Genomic DNA, 21,443 nt, shown 5'->3' with positions numbered 1-21,443 from the left:
CCTTTGATTGTAGCTGATTCTATGGCGTGGGTGGACGGCTCGTCTATGGAGTACACCAACTGGCACTTCAAGGCCCCAGACACCAGCCTCCTGACCAAAGACATCTGTGTGTCTACTAGGGTAGCTGATGGGGTGTGGCACCTCTCACAGTGTACCGACCGCCTAGGCTTTGTCTGCAAGACACGCTCAGGTAGCTACAATCACAGAGATAGCCGGCCACATCTTTGACTTCGAATGGATTTTTTGTGACCTAACCCCTGAAATTATTCATATTGCGACACCATAACGCTGTATGTTTTACCCCTGGCCTCAATTGTCTTGTTATGCATGGCCCATATCTGTGTTTTACTGAAGTCTGTGCCTGCGATGATGACCCCCGGCTCTTCCTCAACATGTCTGTACATTGCTTGTATGTTCAAGGTGGCTGTCTTGTATGCATTTATGCCTGTTACATAATACTGTCAGTAGCATGTTTATTATCTCCCTGGAAGACCACGTTGTGGATGTTCTGGATTCACCCTGTCGTGGCAGATCCTTCATGTGAACGTGATCAAAAGTAGAGGAAGAACCCTACTGATTTTGGTGACCTCATGACCTTTCCTCTAGCAGGTCAAACGGTCCCCTTTTAAAAATGAGTACAGTCAGGATCAAGTCAAGATATCCAGAGATATATCAAATTTGCCATAAGGACCTATAAGTCTGCCGTATTGGATTTTCCGCAATGTATTTCTTTTTGTTTTTATAAACAGTCCCCATACTCCTCCTACTACGTTCACCGTATTCTCAACAAACTACAACACCTTAAAATGTGTCATTTAAGTCATTGATAGGCCAAACCGTGCAATCGTGCAATTGAATTTCGAAAATGCGTTAGTTGTTAACGCTTTGTCTGATTTTGTATCAAACTTGACATACCGGTACATGTTTTGTTTTACAGCAAGGAGGGCCTGTTAAGTTTAGAATAATTTGGCATACGTCTAGTTCATCCATGATATACTATGTTGCAGTATGCAGTCAATTAAACATTAAAGACAGAGGCAGTGGGTTGTCATTGAATATTGTCACAGGTGCTGATGGGCCTGATGGTGACTGGCAACACTAAGTGACACTATTGCATGATAATCCACAGCCTTGAAGCTGTTTATCACTCCTTAGTTAGAACTCACGTGTGCTGTAGACAAGCAACCGCTAGTTAGCACCCAACTTTGTATCATGTGTCTCCCATTAGTGAATCAGACACTGATACAGTGTTGACAGAATTGTTGGACACATTATAACTACAGTTTGCCAGGAGTAGGATAGGACCGTTTTCCTGCTGATGAAGTGATTCCTAAATGGAGAGTTTTGATTTTTGGAACTCTGGCCCTATGCACAACAAACCAATGCAAAGTCAATGGGATCAGGCTCCTGTCTGTACAAGCTGACTGAGGACAACTGAAATCTACATGGCATGCACTGGAGTAGATTTCAGTTGTCTTCAGACCTATGTCTTTAAGCAAGCTAGTGTGTTGATGTTCTGGACACAGGTAATCTTGAGACAATAGGCGTGTTCGAGATTGGCTAGGCGGACGCAGATCTGCGCAGGTTTTACTACGGCCTTGCCAAGCGCGTTGCATGACGGTTAGAATGTTGTCCGACTTGCTCTCGAAATCTGACGAGGCGAGCCGCGGAACTCTCACGGGAGCGAGCCACGAGCAGCCTTCAGAGCGAGGCGCCACAGTACCTCTCACCGACTGCTCCACCCAAATCCATGATGGGAAACGACTTGCTATCGTTGCGCAAAGCGCCTATTGGCTCAGAAAAGTCAGTCACCAGCCACAAGAGGAAGTATGAGACGTTTGATTGATTGATTGAAAACTTTATTAACCGATTGCAGAATGGGTACAATACAGTACGGGTCCCGTCTACCCGTCTATCCCCTCTATCAGATAGATTTATCATTATTATTATTGGATACAGGAGTTTGGGTACCAAGAGCTTCTTCAAGTCGATTCTACAGACAGACTGTTTCTATCATCGGAATTAAATCATTATAATGATAATAAATACAACAATTACGTTTTGCATTTATTGTCATGACTCATGACTATAATAGATTAACGAATTCCATATAAATCTATAGTTCATTAACGATGCAGCAGCTGATACTGTATACACACACACACACACACACACACTGCTGAATAATTCTGTTTTGCCTCAATATATACTGTATATATAATTCTGTTTTGCCTCAATATATACTGTATATATAATTCTGTTTTGCCTCAATATACAGTATATATATTATATTGATGCAAAACAGAATTATTCAGCAGTGTGTTGTGTGTGCGTACGCGCGCTGCGGTGGGCAGGAGGCAGGAGCGCGCAACAAGATGGTATATAAATATGGTATATTAATACAGTCTAGTGTGATGTGTGATGACAATACATTTGAATCTAATTTTGCACATGGCCTTCGCATTATAATGAGCTGGACAGGTGTGTATGCGTGTGTGCGAACGTGAACGCGATATCTGCCATGCGAGACGAGCAGGCTGTCGTCAAATCTGAAGTGTCCGACGTTCTGACTCCTCCCCCGGCTTCACTCGGCTACTCTTGTCTACTTTCGAGGCGAGCCGAAATCAATCTCGAACACGCCTAATGTCACTGAGACAATAACAACACACATTGCAAATTATGTTTTTGAGAATTTTGTCGTATCTGTTCTTTTGCAGATGTAATAACTGAGGTGGAAATGGAACCACTAAATGGTACAGTATGGTGTACTTTTTATGATTTATATTAATATTAGCCTATATAATTGATTGAACATTGAACATTTTTAATGTCTACTGCCATGTACTTTCATCTAGAGTTTTAAGTCATGCGGTACTCTGAGCTGAATATACAGTATCTGTAGTTCTCATATCTAGTGCCATTTGGCCAGATGACGGCGTCGTATCTTGAGAATCAGTCGCCCGATCGACTTCACACTTATTACCGAGGACCCAAGGGAGTGCCATGTCAGATTTGGTGCCATTTGGCCAGATGGTGGCTATAACAACAAACTTTACATTTTTCGCTGAGGACCCAAGGAGTGTTGAGTGTGAAGTCGATAATAATAATAATAATAAACTTTGAATAGCGTTTGAATATAACCTGTGCAGCTACATTCTCTGAACGTGCATGATTTTCTTCATCAAAAGCACAGCACAGTTTTATATTACTTTTATTATGATATATGAAATATAGAAATATGTACAAAACCACATGACCTCGTACAAGCAATGCTCTGCCTGTTCCGTCTGTTCTGTCTCTCCACTTCATCTCGTCTCTCTCTGTCTTCCAGGGTTGCACCATGGGATTGTCCCGGCTGCCGTGCTGGTGGCTATAGTGATCTTTGCTTTGCTGGCTGGAGTGGTGTGGTTTGTGTACAAGAGGAACACCACCCGTTTCCACAGACTGCCCACTATTGGCAACGCCTACTACAGCAGCTCACAGGCCACAGAGTCTGATGGAAATGTCCTGATCACAGACCTAGATGCTCACTCAGGAGAGTAGTACGGTCTTGATCTCTCTACCATTCTCTATTTCTGTGTGTGTGTGTGTGTGTGTGTGTGTGTGTGTGCGTGTGTGTTACAGTCTCTGTCTCTCTGTTTTACCATTACAGTATCAGTCCAGGTCCAGGACGTCACTTCCTCTTGAGAACGGTTTGACGACAACAAGCCAGATATTCTTTCATGAATTTAGAAACGCTTTTTGTCTTTTTAAAACCTCACTGATACCCACTGAAAGAACAATAACAATAGATACATTTCATTAGAAGGATGTATCACCCCTACTACCCATGATGGTGTGAATTACAATTGTTCCAAATGGTTGAAATAAGCCAAACTCACTGTGTGTTATAAGGTTATTTCTGTTGTAATGGGAGTGAGGAACCACAATAAGGGAATGTTGTGCAAAGTGGGGTATGATAATGGAGGATTGGGTGAACCAGTATAGTTTACACAGGAAGGAGACGTTCAATCAGGGACATGTTGTGCAAGCTTTAAATCTGAGATAAGAGGTATTGACTTCAACTCTCTCAGGTGTACGAGCTCACATGTCTGGTTGCAATTTTGAGAGCTGAACAATCTATTGATGTCACAATGTCTACTGGCCATTTGGGAGCTATGGAGTTTTATAAATCTAAGATAGAAGTCTGAGAAATTTTCATTTTATTATGAAAAAGAATAGGTACACCCGGAAGGGTTATGTTTGTTATTGGCTTGAAGAAGAATTCTCATGGGGATTATTAGATCAATCAGGATGATTATATCAAGCATTTTATGACTTTTATTGGAAGAATATATGTTCACATTGATGTTTACGCACACAGAAACAAACCCCTTATGAGATTTCTTAATTTTTTTTTTTACCTATTGATGCAAAGATTATTTCTGTACTGTAGGAAAAGAGAAGGCATATGTATGAAGAGATCCAGACCTATGGTCTATTATGTCATATTGGTCAGGAGAAAATGTTGTCCTTTTTATAAAACACATTCACTTGTAATTGTCCACAAAATGCTGATATGTAAGAAACAAACTGTTGACATAATAGAAATGATGATGTTGTTGTTGATGATGATGACCTTGATGTTTATTGGATATGGTATGTATAATTGTAGCTTAATTATGAATCTGGATTCAGGAATCTTATGAGCTGTCCATTCAGGTACAGTTATCTTGCTCAGTATTACCTTTTTGTAGTTAAGTTTCCAAAAGTACACATGCTGTATATTTGATACAAGAGTTATTTGTATTGTATTATTGTAAGGTAAACAATGCTAGGAGGCATCATAATTTAAAGTGTTTACTGTTTGTTCCTTTTTTCTACTGATGTGCATAGCAAAGTAATTGATATATTTTGCACACTTGTTTTTGGTGTTAATAAATTGAAGGTAGGCCTATACAGTATATTACAGTTTAACCTTGATTTATTTTAAGGGAGAAAATGTCAGCAGATGTTCTAAAAACAGATATTGTTCTTTACCATGATTTCTTTAAAATATCAATATAGAGATGGTATCTTTTGTTGTGTAAATTACATATGTAATGGAACATAATGATGTCCTATCTGTGTAGTACATAGTATTCAGTTTAAAGGGGCGAATCACCTAAATACAATACTGATTTATTGTGCACATAATCTCACACATACCGGTATACCAAAACTGTAAAGTTAAACGGTTTTCCCAGTGATAGAGTGTCAATGGATTCATGATTGAGTGAGTGTAACGGATATGTGCCGCGATAGTGTGACTACGGCACATAGAAGTGTGTAAAACTCACTCCCCAGAGGCATACAAACTGAGCGCTTAGAGGGGAATTCCCTTCTTGGCGCAGCGGTTTGCTATGCTGGCCCCGGTGCAGACGCCCGGGGTTCGACTCCCACTCGAGGCACGGTCGAAGTTTCGTGGCAGGTGCTAGGTGGCACCTGCTACAGTGGTGCCGTGACCCGGATGCCTTGGGTGGTGTGAGTTTAGGGGGGGTGAATGTAACGGATATGTGCCGCGATAGTGTGACTACGGCACATAGAAGTGTGTAAAACTCACTCCCCAGAGGCATACAAACTGAGCGCTTAGAGGGGAATTCCCTTCTTGGCGCAGCGGTTTGCTATGCTGGCCCCGGTGCATACGCCCGGGGTTCGACTCCCACTCGAGGCACGGTCGAAGTTTCGTGGCAGGTGCTAGGTGGCACCTGCTACATGAGCATAATATTTATTTCCTTTTCAAAAGCAATAATTCTCAAATAACGCACGGCTTTGACATTTTTTGTATTTTCCCAAACACAAACATATTTATTTTCACCCTTCATATCTATTTTTATGAATCGCAGCAATTGTACCACACTAATAGACCAATCAAAGCACTTGTCAACAAGCAAAGCATCCTAAATGTGTCTTTCGTTTTGTCAATCCCAGAATTGTTCCATAAACATAGTAAAGAGGTTTACCGTGCAGATTTCTGAAAATCCACAGCAGAATCATGCATATTAAAAGGGATTGTGTTGTGCTATTGGACAGTCAAATCAATCGGCTCCACTGACGATGAAAGAGACTGGCTTTGTGAACTTAAAGAATTTGCCTGATATTATCTGCCGATATCATTCCTGGGTATTGAAGACAGCAGAGCCATTTATTACAGTACGGCCCGGTTGGAGTTTGGACGCCACAGACACAGAAGAACTGTTTGAAAACCTCATTCAAACTGTTTTGATTGATTGAAAACTTTATTAACAGATTGCAGAATGGGTACAATACAGTACGGCTCAATACACACAATTGGGGGATGCAGACCAGAGAAAGACTTTCGTCTTGTTTACATCAGGGTCCCCCATTTTCAATTCATAATGACATACACAACATACAGATACAGCAGGTATACTGTAGGTACATTTGTGACATACAAGATCATGAAGATATGCAAATATACACTACTGTTAAACAGAGATCCTAACAGAAAATATATACATACGATGGGGAGGAAACTACATTAGGAGGGGGTGGGTGGGTGGGATTGGACATTTACAGTGGCCAGTTTTTAATTGCAGCCTCCCGTAGGTGCTCTTTGAGAGTGGTTTTGAATGTGGGTAGGGATTCACATTTTTCACGGCTGTGGCCGGGTAGGACGTTCCACATTGATTGTGGCATAATTGCGAAACGTGTTTAGTCCCTTGTTTGTACCGAATCTGGGTTGTCACTGTGACAAATAAAACTCTTGACTTGACTTGACTTGACTTGACTTGACTTGACTTGACTTGACTTGACATGTACATGGGTACAGTACCTTAGTCCTTGGTCGTGTAGTGTATCTTGTAGACCAGGCCCATTGCAAGTTGCTGTACTCTGTCGTCTATTCTATTTCTAAGCCATCCTAGGTTGTCAAAATGGGCAGGGGTGAGGTGGGTTTTAGGAGTCAGGTAAGGTTTATTATGTGGGTGATGGCAGCTGCTGAGGAATTTGGAGGGGATATTGTCCCCTAGGTTTTTGTACTGTAATACATGGCCCTGGAAGACTACTGCGTGTTGTGCTATACAGATTAAACTTGTCATAAGGCAGGTTTAACATGATTCTCCTGTATTTATCGTTGTTTGGATGATATCAAGATAGTGTAATGGAACATTAAAATTAAACTTGTCTTGACATTTCCCCAGGGCCATGATGTCCGATAACAGGCTCAAGTTCAATCATAACAACTGGAATGGGCAAATTAAGAGTATTGCTGTAGGCCATACATGTCATGATGTGCATATGGTGTGTATGTCATAAATTCTATGAATTGAAAATGGGGGACCCTGATGTAAACAAGACAAAAGTCTTTCTCTGGTCTGCATCCCCTTAACAATTGTGTGTATTGAGCCGTACTGTATTGTACCCATTCTGCAATCTGCTAAATAAAGTTTTCATTCATACTGTATAGCTCTGAAATATGTGACATCAAGATTCAAGAAGCAACATCACGAATATATAACATTTAAAAAATGCGTATGTTTCAGTTTCGAAATAATAGATATAGAATAGCACTATACTATTTATAATTATTAATCCCGATGGAAATTCAGCATTGTGAGCGAAGTTCGCTCACAATAAACATTTAGTCAAAAATAAGAATACACGGTCAAAGATATGTACACATTCTAAAATATATAGTCCAAAAATAACAGTGTGATGATGCTAGGTAACGGTTTATATTTCTCTGGGTGGGGTCTGTTGTAGACTGTTAGTTAGAACCGAACCGAACCGAATAGAACTACGTGATTGCAAACTGGCGAATGACCCAGCGTGACTGGGCGTTTTAAGACACGGAGACTACCGACCGGGCGGGTGGGGTCATGCGTTTGAAAACATTTGTACATCGGGCTGTCCTGCAATAACAAACGTGCGCCTATCGACGGAGGACGTCTCAGTGTGAGCTGGACCATAGATATATAGATATCTATGAGCTGGACGGCGACACGACTAGTTGAACTGCTCCTTTACGGAACATAGATTCTTAAACTAATGACTCCGGTGGACATATTCTATGAATCCAAAACAGCTCTTGTCATGACCATGTCGAGAAGATGGAAAGCGACACTTTGCCTTTGTTTCTTACTTGTGTGGGACAGGACAGTTCTTCTAGGAACTTGTTCACAACAAGCTCAAACTTCTGGTAAGTAGCAGCAACACCAAGTCGTGTATTATTACATTTAATTTATTATTTACCATCATATCTCATATTCCCAACTGGGGCAAAGGCGTTGTCGCATTTAATAATATGAGACGTAAAGTATCGAGCTGCTTCAGTTCAACAAACAAACCATAATATTTAGCCTGAAACACATGGCGACAGGATCATATGATGATATTTGAATAGTGGTTCGACATTGTTGTCCCACATTGTTCGTTGTCGCTGGCAGACCGTGGGATTGTCAAAGTGCACCCTCATTGTTCTCTGCTATGTATCTATGTCCCTGGCGGCGGAATATAACCTTCTTAACCATGATGTTGCAGCTCATGGACCCAAACTATTGCGTTTTGCAGAACAGCCCTACTACGTTTAACCGACTCTGAGATGTCATCTGTCTCTCAAATGTCAACTTGCTTTAGTGACATGATGCCACATAAATAAATAGGCCACAGCTGTGTTGCTAAAACATAGACAAATACATTACAGATAATGCACAAATAATGTAGACCTAAATGCCCTAATTCCTCATTATATTATAAAAGCATTAAATGTATGAATGAATGAATGAATGAAAACTTTATTTAACAGATTGCAGAATGGGTACAATACAGTACGGCTCAATACATACAATTGTTAAGGGGATGCAGACCTGAGAAAGACGTTTGTCTTGTTTCCATCAGGGTCCCCCATGACCCATGACCCATGATATATAGTGCTATTCTCTCTCTCTCTCTCTCTCTCTCTCTCTCTCTCTCTCTCTCTCTCTCTCTCTCTCTCTCTCTCTCTCTCAGTCTCTGATAATCCACCGTCACTGGCCTTCTGTTTTTGTTGACACGTTATCTAAAGACAGGCTTGTTTATATCCAGTTGGCTACATCATGGTCTCTTGGTTGCAATCCTAAAGAATGATTTAGGTTGGCATGAGCTGGTCTCTTGGGCCAGTCTTGGCCCATATTCACAAAGCTTCCCAGAGTAGAGTGCTGATCTGGAGTCAGTGGTCAGAAAGTACAAAACAACAGACTGGACTCTGGAGTTGACTTTAGATCGGTCGGCCTACTCTCACCTTCAGAGGCTTCATGTGAATATCGGCCTGGTCTCCTGAAAGAGCAGCAGATGTCTCAAAATCCCAATTTGGGCCTTAACCCTTTCACTCCCACACTACAGAAGGTTAACCCTTTCACTACCACACTACACTACAAAGGTTAACCGTGTGGCAGTGAAAGGGTTAATGGGCAAACACAGTGCACATCATATGTAAAAGAAAAATGGCCACTTTGTCAAAGATATGTTAAACGTTTCTATGTCCTCGCAGACGGAGACACTTTCACCATCCAGCACACAGCCACAGGGAACTGCCTGGTGGGAGGGGCCTCCACACATACAGGTGTGGGCCTGGCGTCCTGTGACATCACCACTGGCTCCCAGTTGTGGAAGTGGGGCTCTGGTCACCGGCTCTTCCACGTCGGGACGACCCTGTGCCTGGGCTTGGAGGTGCGGCCCCTGGAGGCCGTGTCCCTGCTGGACTGTGGTTCTGGCTCCCGAGGTGGGAGCGGCGCCCTGTCGTGGCGTTGCCTGGACGGGGCCATTTACTCTGCCCCTTACCGGATGGGCCTGTCGGTTAACGACCGCGAAGTCTCCGTCAAGCGGAACTCTAGTGATTCTTGGACTGCAGACGGATCTCGGGATAATATCTGCCAGCGGCCATACCGCAGTGAGTACACCGTCTTGGGAGAGGGACGGTCTGGTTGAAGACCCATGTTTTTAGTAGTTATTATGGGTAGGCGCATCATGCAAATCATGTTCTGCACTTAACCCAGCGCCCACTGTTGATGTGCATATAGCTAATCTTTCACTATAAGCTGTACATGTACACAAGACTAATTTCATCATTACTGATGAAAGAATCAAGATTGGGAACCCACTGTAACTCAAAATACCAGACCTTGATGTCCCCCAATGTTGACAAACAATACAAATGTAAACAAAGCATACAGCATACAGTACGCTGGAGATGCCGTTCCTGTCCCCGTAATCTTTGGGTGTCCTCATTGAAACTGGATGTTGTATTGTATGAATGAATGAATGATCATTACATTTATATAGCGCTTTTCTAGACACTCAAAGTGCTCCTCACAATGTAGGGTGGAAATTGCCTCCTTCACCACCACTGGTAGCACCCAACCTTGGGCTATGCAGGCTCAATGGCTGCCATACACTGGCACCAGGCACACATCACACTACTACACAATGGCTGAACGGCTCAGGAGATGGGGATTGATATCAGCCAATTAAGGGGGAGGGATGATCAGGTGGCCTTGATGTGAAAGACCTGATTAGGAATTTGGCCAGGAACCTCGGGGAACCCCCTACTCTTTGCAATAGGCGTCATGTGTTCTTTAATCAAATCAAATTTATTTGTAAGGCCCGACAACACACGTTAATGTCCCCATGGGCTGGACACGTCTTCTTTAACACAATGTTTGCCATTCAGTTTGACCATCTTATACCTCTCTCTGCCAGCGCTGTAAGCCTATGGAGTCGCTCACCTTCTTTGCAGGGCTATAACTTTTTAAATATTATAGCTATATCGACATTACTATGGCCCATTCAACATCGGGTATCTATCGTTCCGGATGTGGGAACGTTATATTTTTCCATTCATACATTGTCGTGTTAATACCGTTGTGAATATAAGTATGTTTTTAGAGTGTTCTGCAGTAATTCCTAGAACGTGAGTTATAGGCCCCGACCGACGCATATTATACATAATCGATTGGCGTTTCGTTCCTATACACGCTATATTAAAAAATTCAAATGCATATGATCGGTATACATTATGCTCCATCATGTGTGAAGGAAAGGGGGGGGGGGGGAGTCGTTTATGATTCCTTGATTGTCAATAACAGCTTTCTTTAGTACGACATACGTTGATCAGATGGATTGCAATGAAATAAATGGACAATCGAGCTGGAATTAACGTTAGATTCCTCTTACCTGTGGCCGATGAGTCTGGAGAAAAAATATTCCAATTATTTGATTTCCATCTGCTAGACTCGTTTTCCGTTTGTACGACGCAATAAACGCAGAAAGCATATTGATTCTTGCGTCTCGAAAGCGATCCAATGCACTAGAGTGTTTGTCTGGATCCACATAACAAGAGAGCTCTCCCCGGAACATTTTCGCCGATGCACAGAACGCACCATCTGGTTGAGAGTGGAGTGCAACTCGCCCGAAATCCACCAGGCGGCGGTATTGAGCCGTTGCAATATCCGACAGAGTCCAGAGTCTCCCGGAGCCTTGCTTGATGAATTATTAATGGAAATAGCGAATAAAGGAAATGACGATCATAAAAACGAGTTAACTCGTTTCTGGCGCTCAACGCATGGCGGCCAATAACGAGTATACTCGTTAGCACATTGACCGCCACAGCAGGGGGCGCTAATACCCCATTCATTGCCAGGTCTTTATTCAATGGATATAGTTTGACATTTGCGAGTGCTTAAAATATATCTTATATTATATCTATGGGTCTAATAACGCCGTCGGGTCTCAGTGAGCTGTTTCTTGTCAACATTGCTTAGACAGATTGTTTTTTCATCGGTACATTTCCGTTTTATACCGTTTTGAATAGAGTATGGTTTGGGTGTTTTTCAGTAATTCCAGGAAAAGGCGAGAAAAATGCATTTGACTGTAATCCAGTCATCACGTTGTAATTTTTCGGCTGATTATCTAATCATCCTGAAATCGACGCTAGATTATCACTATTATGTCTCCTCGTCCATACATAGAAAAAAGCAGGAAGCCGGACCAGCACTCTCAGGTTTCGAAAATTTTAATCTCAGCCGGATACAGACATGTTTCAGAACAAGTGTTCCTTCTTCAGTGTTAACACTTTCAGAGCCCAAGCTTAATTCCTTTTTACCCCCTTGAATGCCCAGCACCACTTCAATGTTGGCGTTAATATCGCCTAATCTATGTTTTATGGCTATGTGTCTAATCTGCCCGTCGCTTATCAAAGACTCATTTTCCAGTCAACATTGTCAAAGCGGATTGTTTTTTATCGGTTAATTTCCGTTTTCTAGATTTTGAAAAGCACTCGTTTTCACGGAAAAAGAAGACATTCCATGATAATCGCCCTTTGAATATTCTAGAACGTTGACATTTTTCGGCCTATTTATGAATAGTTTTCAAATAAACGCTAGATTATCGATAGTATATCAGGGCTCTACGCTAACCTTTTTCACTAGGGGCACAGGTGCTCCTAAATGAAAAAAGTTAGGAGCACACAAAGAAATTTAGGAGCACCCAAAAATATTTAGGAGCACAGTGAAAATATTTCAAGTAAAATAGTTTTATTTTTTTCAAAAATAAATGTATATTTGTACTGTGCGTGCATTGTGTAAATTAGCTCTTGCTACAACCCTGCATGTTTACATTTTGTATTTTGTACTTGATGTTCATTAACACTTTAATCGCCGAAGACGCTGTGCAGCGTCTTTCCCCGCCATGCTTATTCTGCCGAAGACGCTGGACAGCGTCTTTGATATCAATATTTCAAAAATCTGTGATCGAAATCATATTTCTCCCCCGGAGACATTATATGTACTGGGGAGCCCCTCTCAACTCTCCAACGGTTCAAGAGCGCCATCTGGTGGCCGATGCGGATGAAGTGGTGCTCACCCATGGATGAAGTGGTGCTCACCCATATTTCGTCCGGGCACTCGCTATCGTTAGCAGGACTCCATCTTGACACACTGGATGTCGATCGGTTGCAAATAACTCGATAAACAACATGATTTGGACGTATATACTATTATACAACCTGGAAATGGATCGGATATTTCTACATCCCATAATAGGAATATTTCAGTTCCACGCTCATCGTCCAACGGCGCGAGGAAGATACGGTAAGACCCAGCGTTATTTTTCAACGTGTTCTTTACTAACTGCTCTAATGATCATATCACCCACACTAGATGAATGATATAACGTTGCCCACGGAATTATAAACGACCCCCCGCCCATCCGGTCAACATCAGATCATACTTAGTAACTCCTAGAAGCACGTCCAGTTGACATTTTCTATCTCGCACAGATTCCTATCAAACTGTATTTGATCATCAATATAATACATTTGGGGCTATAAATCAAGTTCTGGAGAAAGCTGCAGAAAACGATAAAAACATACTTATACTTTAGACCAGGGGTCGGCAACCCTAGGCACGCGTGCCTGCATAGGCACGCGGGGGCATTTGCATAGGCACAGGGGGCAGCAGTAAATTTTTTTTTTTTTTTCTTTTTTTGAAATAATTATTATAGTGAAATATTTTGCACTGTTGTCGCATTTATCTTGTTGAAATCCTCCCACAGGTTCTTTTTACTACCACATATTTAATTGAGACCCTTTATTTGTTTATTATTTCAATTTAGCTGGAAATACATTGCTACATCATTCAGTAACATTTGCAGAGCCTTATAACAAAAACATTATTATGGTCACCATTGTGACCAGTGGGATTAATCAACAAATTGTATTATTTATTTTTCTATTTCATTGAACATTGCACATGTTAAAAGCAATTTTTTTACTCAAAATGTGAGTATTACCAAGTCAACTTGTGTTCTTAAAACAATGACAATAAACATAGTTTTATTAGGTTGAAATAATGTGGTTGTGTACTTATTTTTCTGTTAACTTATTATGGATTGAAAACTGAAAACCTTAATGCACAGTAACTGAACTCAATATTTTTAAGTTCTGGTAACTTATTATTATATATTCTTTTACAGTGTAGTCTTGCGATCAATTAAAACTTATTTACACGATATACCTCACATTCACCCTCCATTCACATCCTGGTGTTCTCCATTAGGCCTGTAGGTGGAGCTATGACAGCACACGTGCAGTACACACACCAATGGTGTGTGATGTGTCCAAAAATTAATGGGCAAATGTGAGTGAAATGGTCGCACTGTATGCAGCTGTTTGTCTGCATTGCATTCCCCCCCCCCAACTCAGATTTAGGGTTGATACAACCATCATAATAATATTGTTAATAATAACAATAACAATAATGATGTAATAATGTAAAAATTATCATTAAAAAGACCTGATTATGAGAAAAAAATATTACGATGCATGGAATATTGTTGAGGCACACTAGTTACAACTATATTTCAAACAGGCACTCCATGTCAAAAAGGTTGCTGACCCCTGCTTTAGACCGTATTTTAGTATGAATATGTGAATGAAAAAGTATAACGTTGCTACACCCTGAACAATAGATATAGGACGTTGAATGGGCCATAGTAATGTCAATTTAGCAATACAATTTAAAAAGTTATAGCCCTGCAAAGAAGGGGAACTTCTCCATGTTAAATAGGGCTGGCGAGGGATGGTAAAATATGAATTTAACCCCGGCGATCAAAGTGTTAACATGTGCTGTCCCTATCAAATAACTATCAAATCAAACTACTGCTACAAAAGTAACAGTCACTTAACTTTAGCTTTTGCCCCTTTTATGCATACAATGCCTGTTTTGGCTGTGTTGCTCTTCTAGAGAAATAATCCTTTCAGGGTTGCCTATTGAAATACTGTACACCTCCAGTACAGAAACATTGTTTATGAGTTTGCGTGTCAGGTAGACCATTGATTGACAGTCGAGTCTGCCAATTACGTCACACCGCTTGCACTCCGGCCGTCCGGCGCTGCAGCTGGACCCTAATGCCCACCTCTGCTGTTGATAACGCTAGCCAAGTTAGCTGTACACACAGATACACAGTGGGCCAGTTACTTTGGTGTAGGGGTGTAACAATGCATCGATCCTAAGGGGGAAATTCAACTGCATCGATTTGAAAATGTTAGAATCGATTATCGCAATTTGAATGTGTACACAGTGTTATGATGTTATTATGTCCGTTACAGTCAACACAACGGCATACGCTACTGCATCAACGTTATGATTAACAAAGCAAGGCATTCGTTTTGTTGCATTAACGTTATATTACTATTGTTATCGCTAAATCTAGGTGTTCTAAAATATATTGCTATTGGTAAGACTAGAAGTTACATGTCTCGGGGAAACTCTCGCATATCGCAATGGTGGCGTTTCAGGAAGTAAACAAGCCAAATGAGAGCTTCCGATTGGTCATTTGCTTTCTTTCTCTTGAAACCAGTCACGTCACTCTACTGTGATTGGACCGTTGGCTTGAGTGCAATGTGGGGCTTGTAGTTTTTTAACGTTTCTCGCGGCGGAGAAAAAAAAGACGAGAGGCTGTAATCTGTACTCGCACACCGTGCGCGTAATTGAGTTTTACGGTTCGCACACACATATTTTTAGGGGCATATGCGAGCAATTTGGTCGCACTTTAGAGCCCTGTATATGTGTACGCATGCACGCTCGTGCCGCGAGCTGAAAATTTATTCTCCTAGTTCCTGACCGCTCGCACAGTCAAACAGCCTGGGGGACACATATGGGAAACGCTTATATCTCTGTGAAAACGGGTCTGATTATCCTAAGACTGGTAACATAGATTCCTTACCTGAGATCAGATGGTATCCAAATGGATTATTCCAATTCCTGATCGCCATTCGAAAAAATCGATCCTTTTATTGATCCACCGCATATACTGTAAAAACACATAATCCCTGCTGCTCTGAGGCTCCAGAGTGAAGCTGATCGACGCCAGTTGCATGAGTGAGAAGTAAAATGTGGAGTCCGGGTTTTTTTTTCTCATTCATTTTCATTGAGTCCAATCCAAAAGGGTGAATTACCATCTGGGAGACGATATGGGGCGCTTTTTTCACATCTGAGTGTCTGGGGTGGCTGAATTTCCAACGGTAGACTCGGTTGATGAAATATGAATTCAGATCGCTAATATAAAAAAAAAAAAAAAAAAATATTCTCGTGATGGGCATTCAACCCGCGAGGGGTAAACCCGAGAAAACTCGGGTTGGGCAATCAAAGTGTTAATGGCTAGCAGTATTAGTTTGGAAAGATGGTGGCTATATACAAGGTGGGCAGGAAGTGACATAAAAAACAAGTCATCTGTAGCTCGACATTTTTCTAAATGCAAACATGCCGTCAACGATCTGAAATATATGGGACTCGAGTTACAGGCCCTCTAGTCTAGAGGGGGTGACAGGCATAAGCTGCTATTGCAACGCGAATGTTATTATATCCATTAGTTCAATTGCATAGAACGTGTTAACCTGTTTCCTATAATAAGTGACTTTTACCACTTATTATTATTATTATTATTATTATTATTATTATTATTATTATTATCATTGTTTTTACGAATGAGGAAATGTTTTCTTCTGTTTATGCTGCTCTTAAGAGACTTTTCGTTTTGCAAATATTGCAATGGGCTCATTTATTTAGCCCTATTAGCTATGGGTAAGATGTATTTTGTTTCTGGTCATTTTAATATTTTGGAATTTACTTCATATTATAATGTCCTTCCTAGGGTCAAAGTTGACCAGTAATCCCAGGCACACCTGTTTTTGATGTCACTTCCTGCCCACCTTGTATATAGCCACCATCTTTCCAAACTAATACTGCTAGCCATTAACACTGAAGAAGGAACACTTGTTCTGAAACATGTCTGTATCCGGCTGCGATAAAAAAAATTGAAACCTTAAACCTGAGAGTGCTGGTCCGGCTTCCTGCTTTTTTCTACTTATATCTTCAGGATTGCAGCACCCAGTGTCAACTATTGTGAGCACGGTCTAACTTGACTTTCCTCGTCCATACATGAAATGACCGCCGTAGCGGGGCACTTTAAACCCCGCCCGCCCGGCTCAGATCGCTAAGACACAAGCCCATTTTCAATGAGATGCAATAGCTCCGCCTGGCAGTAGAGGGTGCTGTTGACCGTCTGCCAGCTCAGACAGGGTCTGAAGACTATACCAGAGGCTGCAGCTATAATAATAATAATTTAGGACCTGCTCAGAGGTCATTAATCGGCATGCATGTATGCGATTAGTCTCTGCGATTAACCCATCCCGTCGTAAACTAATTTTTGGCGGGGAATATGTTAATGGCGCAGAAACGGTTAAACAAGTCCAGAGGACAGAGTGCCCCCTGTTGGACAACAACACCACTTTCTGACAATGGCCTTGACCGGGGCTCGAACCGGTGATCTTCCAATCACGAATCCGGAGCTCTATTCATGTAGCCACACTGCCGGACATGCCACTGTATGTCTAATAATCCATAACTGTGGGTCTAGTTAACTCCAGTCCACCCTACATCTGCAAGGCGACAGTGGTCTAGTTCACTCCTGTGCACCCTACATCTGCAAAGGGACCGTGATCTAGTTCATTCCTGTGCACCCTACACCCTACATCTGCAAGGGGACAGTGGTCTAGTTCTCTCCAGTGCACCCTACACCCTACATCTGCAAAGGGACCGTGATCTAGTTCATTCCTGTGCACCCTACACCCTACATCTGCAAGGGGACAGTGGTCTAGTTCTCTCCAGTGCACCCTACACCCTACATCTGCAAGGGGGCAGTGCAGGGCCAGGGCAAGTGATCAGATGTCATGTAGACCCAAACTGACTCATAATGCTATGCACAGTATAGGCTACATCATGTCATGTTCATTATGTGACAGGCAGCCTTGTGGTAGATGATGGTTGTAGGCAGCTAGGGACATGCCTGGGTAGAGCACATCACAATAGTGAACAGTTGACTAATCTTTCTTTGGTCCTTTGGGGGAATTCCTTCAGGCTTAACTCATTCCGTGCACTGTTTACCGCCAGCGCTCTGTTCAATGGGGATAATGCTGGTGTTTGCGAGTGCTAAAACTATATTAAATATTATAGCTATGGATCTAAACACGTCGATTGTCAGTGAGTTTCTTCCGGTCAACATGCAAAAAACAGAAAAAATTTTCATACATACATTTTCCATTTTATAACGTGGTGAATATGAGTATAGTTTTAGAGTGATCCTGTCTAATCCCAATAACCCCAGCAAACGGCGCTTCAATGTATTTTCTTAGAAATCGTGCCATTTGTCGCTTGATTTATGAAATAAATGCTAGATTATCTGTATTATATTTCATCATACACGCACGGAAGCGGGGGAGGAAAAGTCGCCCCTCCGTGCTTTGGTCGCAGCCAACGGCAGGCGCGCACACACACACACACAGGGCACGAAATAAACTTTTTGACTCACCGGCCAGTGGCGGGTAGATGAGAAAAATCTACCCGCCAAGCATATTTCTTACCAGCCACATTTTTTTTTATTCTTTTTTTTATATAAAATATATATATATATTATATAATCATACTTGTAGTTGTATTATCTGCGAGACATCGCCACCACGCAACAAGTCAAAATGCTCGCTATCTGCAAAAAGCTCTACTGTCTGTGTGTATACTCGAGTAGCCTCCAGCTCCAGCAAGGATTCTCCGGCGCTGCAGCTGGACCCTATACTCTACATTCAGCATGCAAGGATTCTCCTGCGCTGCAGCTGGACCCTATTCAGCATCCCCTCATGCGATGGAAGCCAGGGGCTCGAATACGCATGTTATAAGACATTGATATCAGGATCTATCTGTAGCTACTGCTAGATAACGTTAAGACAACGCCTCAGTGAACTATTTAGTTTACTGGGACATTTCGGTAGTGAGCTAACGTGAGCTACCTAGCCAATGGAGGTATTATGCACTAGACTATTGCTGGAGCATTTGTTGATATCAGGAGCTATCAGTAGCTAGCCGGCTGGATAACATTACACAATGCCTCATGTATTAAACTAAAAGTGAATAGTTGACTGGGTCATTTTGTAACGGTAGCTCACGGAGGTCCCACTGACTAGACTAACGTCACGGTGACTGTCCGAGGCAATAGCCTCTGTTTATGTGGGTGCGGGAGGGGCAGGAGGAGTAGGAGGAGCAGTGTGCTGCATGTCTTGCTGAGACAGTGAGAACTCTGCTAAGAATTGGATCATGATTTTCGATCGGTTTTCACATGGCTATTTGATTGCCCGCCACATGGCGGACAGACCTCTCAGTCTCACTAGCCAAACGTAAAATCTGCCCGCCAATGGCGCTTGGCGGGCTCTAGTTTCGTGCCCTGCACACACACACAGACTCGGATTAACCCAAGATTGGTAACATAGAGTCCTTACCTCACATCTGATGTACTGCAAAAATAATAATCCAATTCCTGATCGCCATTCCAAATATTGATTGCGGTCGTCTTTCCAACGTTTCTCAACCAAAACACATGAATCCACGGTGCTCGAGTCTCCCCAGTCCATGTGTTATAAATGTTAGTCATGCCCGGAAAGTAAAACCTGGACCGGACTTCTTAGATCGATGAACAGCCCAAGCAGGAGTGATTCCAATGACGTGCAATACCGGCCGGAAGGCGTTAGGCGCCGGTATTGGCCTTTTGCGAGCTCAGACCCATTCCCAATGATAACATCAGGCTGGATGGATGAAAAATGAATGGATATAGCGAATAAAAGAATTAACGATTAAAACCCGACTTTTCTCGTGATTGGCACTCAAGCGATGGCGAGTTAACCTGACTTTTCTCGTGATTGGCGCTCAAGCGATGGCGAGTTAACCTGACTTTTTTCGTGATTGCCGCTGAATGAGTTAAGAGTAGTTGTGTTATGGTTGCAAATGTCATGGTAAGATAACACCTACCCTGGTTTCACTTTTGTTTACTAGACTTAGTTCAGTAACCCTGTTCTGTTGGGATACATTTTAAACTGAACTGTTCTTAGCCAAAATATTACTATCTTTACTTTGGAAAGCAACAGTTTTATGAAATCCTTTCTGTAACTAATATCTTCTGTTCAGTATGTGTCCAAAATATTAATAAATGTAAGCTACAGTCAAGTTTCACATGTGTGAGTCCTACTGCCCTGTTGTAATTTCCTTTTTATTACCCTTACATAGCCTCACATCAGACCCATGGAACACTAAACAAACTAGCTACACATTTCACATGTGGGTGTGTGTGTCTACTGTCCAGGAAAATAACTATAATAGTATAATGATCAACATATTGCTATAGTGAAATAATGCATCTAATCTTAATTGTTTCTTTGCAAATTGGTTAGCCACACATGTTTGAGGATCTCTCTCTGTCCCAGTCTAAAAATCGAGGGAGAGAAGCATTGTTCTCCAACTTCTCCCCACTCATGCTCAACCCAGTCTCTATGTCCATGTTTATTCTGCTCTCATTCTAATTAGATTTTCTTTTTGAGTGTCATGTGACAGGGAGGCAATGTCTCTGCTCTAGTGTTTTACTATCAGATTTACTGTTTCTATTTACTGTCTCTGCTATAGTGTTTTACTATCAGATTTACTGTTTCTATTTTTTACTCTCTCTGCTATAGTGTTTTACTATCAGATTTACTGTTTCTATTTACTGTCTCTGCTATAGTGTTTTACTATTAGACTTACTGTCTCTGCTATAGTGTTTTACTATCGGACTTACTGTCTCTGATATAGTGTTTTACTATCGGACTTACTGTCTCTGATATAGTGTTTTACTATCAGACTTACTGTCTCTGATATAGTGTTTTACTATCAGACTTACTGTCTCTGATATAGTGTTACTATCAGACTTACTGTCTCTGATATAGTGTTTTACTATCGGACTTACTGTCTCTGATATAGTGTTTTACTATCAGTCTTACTGTCTCTGTATCATGTAATCATGTAAAACCCAGATTCGGCTCAAACAAGGGACTAAACACGTTTCGCAATTATGCCACAACAATGTGGAACGCCCTACCCAAAGCTGTAAAGGAATGTAAATCACTACCCACCTTCAAAAACACTCTCAAAGAACACCTACGGGAGACTGCAATTCAAAACTGGCCCCTACAAATGTCCTAACCCAGTTGTACAATAAAGACCAAGCATGGCTTTGTCAGTATTCCAATGTACAGCCCCACCCAACCCCACCCCACCTACCCAACCTCCTCCAATGTACAGTTTCCATGTCAAATGTATGTCAGTATTCCAATGTACAGTGTGTCCCCCCCCCCCTACCCAACCCCCCCCCCCCCACCTCCAATGTACAGCCCCACCCCACCTACCCAACCTCCCCCAATGCACAGTTTCTATGTCAAATGTATATACTCTTCTTCTGGATTTTTTTAGTATCACAAACGGTACTGTATTTGAAAATCTGGTATGTCATAAATGTATAGATGTAGCAGTACTGTCTATCTGTATGTCATGTGTGTCATATGATGAATTGAAAATGGG

At 41.8% G+C, this 21,443-nt stretch overlaps 2 protein-coding genes across 2 annotated transcripts in view; both read left to right on the top strand.

Annotated features, from left to right (window-relative positions):
- The window catches only part of pla2r1 (phospholipase A2 receptor 1), a 57,879-nt gene extending 52,943 nt beyond the window's left edge, over positions 1 to 4,936 (top strand). The window contains exons 28-30 of the mRNA XM_084337574.1: positions 14 to 190; positions 2,718 to 2,753; positions 3,332 to 4,936. Coding sequence (XP_084193700.1) covers positions 14 to 190; positions 2,718 to 2,753; positions 3,332 to 3,543 — 425 coding nt within the window. The 3' untranslated portion in view covers positions 3,544 to 4,936. The remainder of the gene's footprint in view (positions 1 to 13; positions 191 to 2,717; positions 2,754 to 3,331) is intronic.
- A 2,990-nt stretch (positions 4,937 to 7,926) lies between these two features.
- The window catches only part of ly75 (lymphocyte antigen 75), a 109,124-nt gene continuing 95,607 nt past the window's right edge, over positions 7,927 to 21,443 (top strand). Inside the window, exons 1-2 of the mRNA XM_084337079.1 lie at positions 7,927 to 8,179; positions 9,509 to 9,907. Coding sequence (XP_084193205.1) covers positions 8,029 to 8,179; positions 9,509 to 9,907 — 550 coding nt within the window. The 5' untranslated portion in view covers positions 7,927 to 8,028. The remainder of the gene's footprint in view (positions 8,180 to 9,508; positions 9,908 to 21,443) is intronic.

The sequence above is a fragment of the Notolepis coatsorum genome (assembly GCF_963971535.1).
Source record: "Notolepis coatsorum genome assembly, chromosome: 20".
NCBI classification, from domain to species: Eukaryota; Metazoa; Chordata; class Actinopteri; order Aulopiformes; family Paralepididae; genus Notolepis; species Notolepis coatsorum.
The sequence above is the reverse complement of the archived record's forward strand: the minus strand, read 5'-3'. Positions and strand labels throughout refer to the sequence as shown.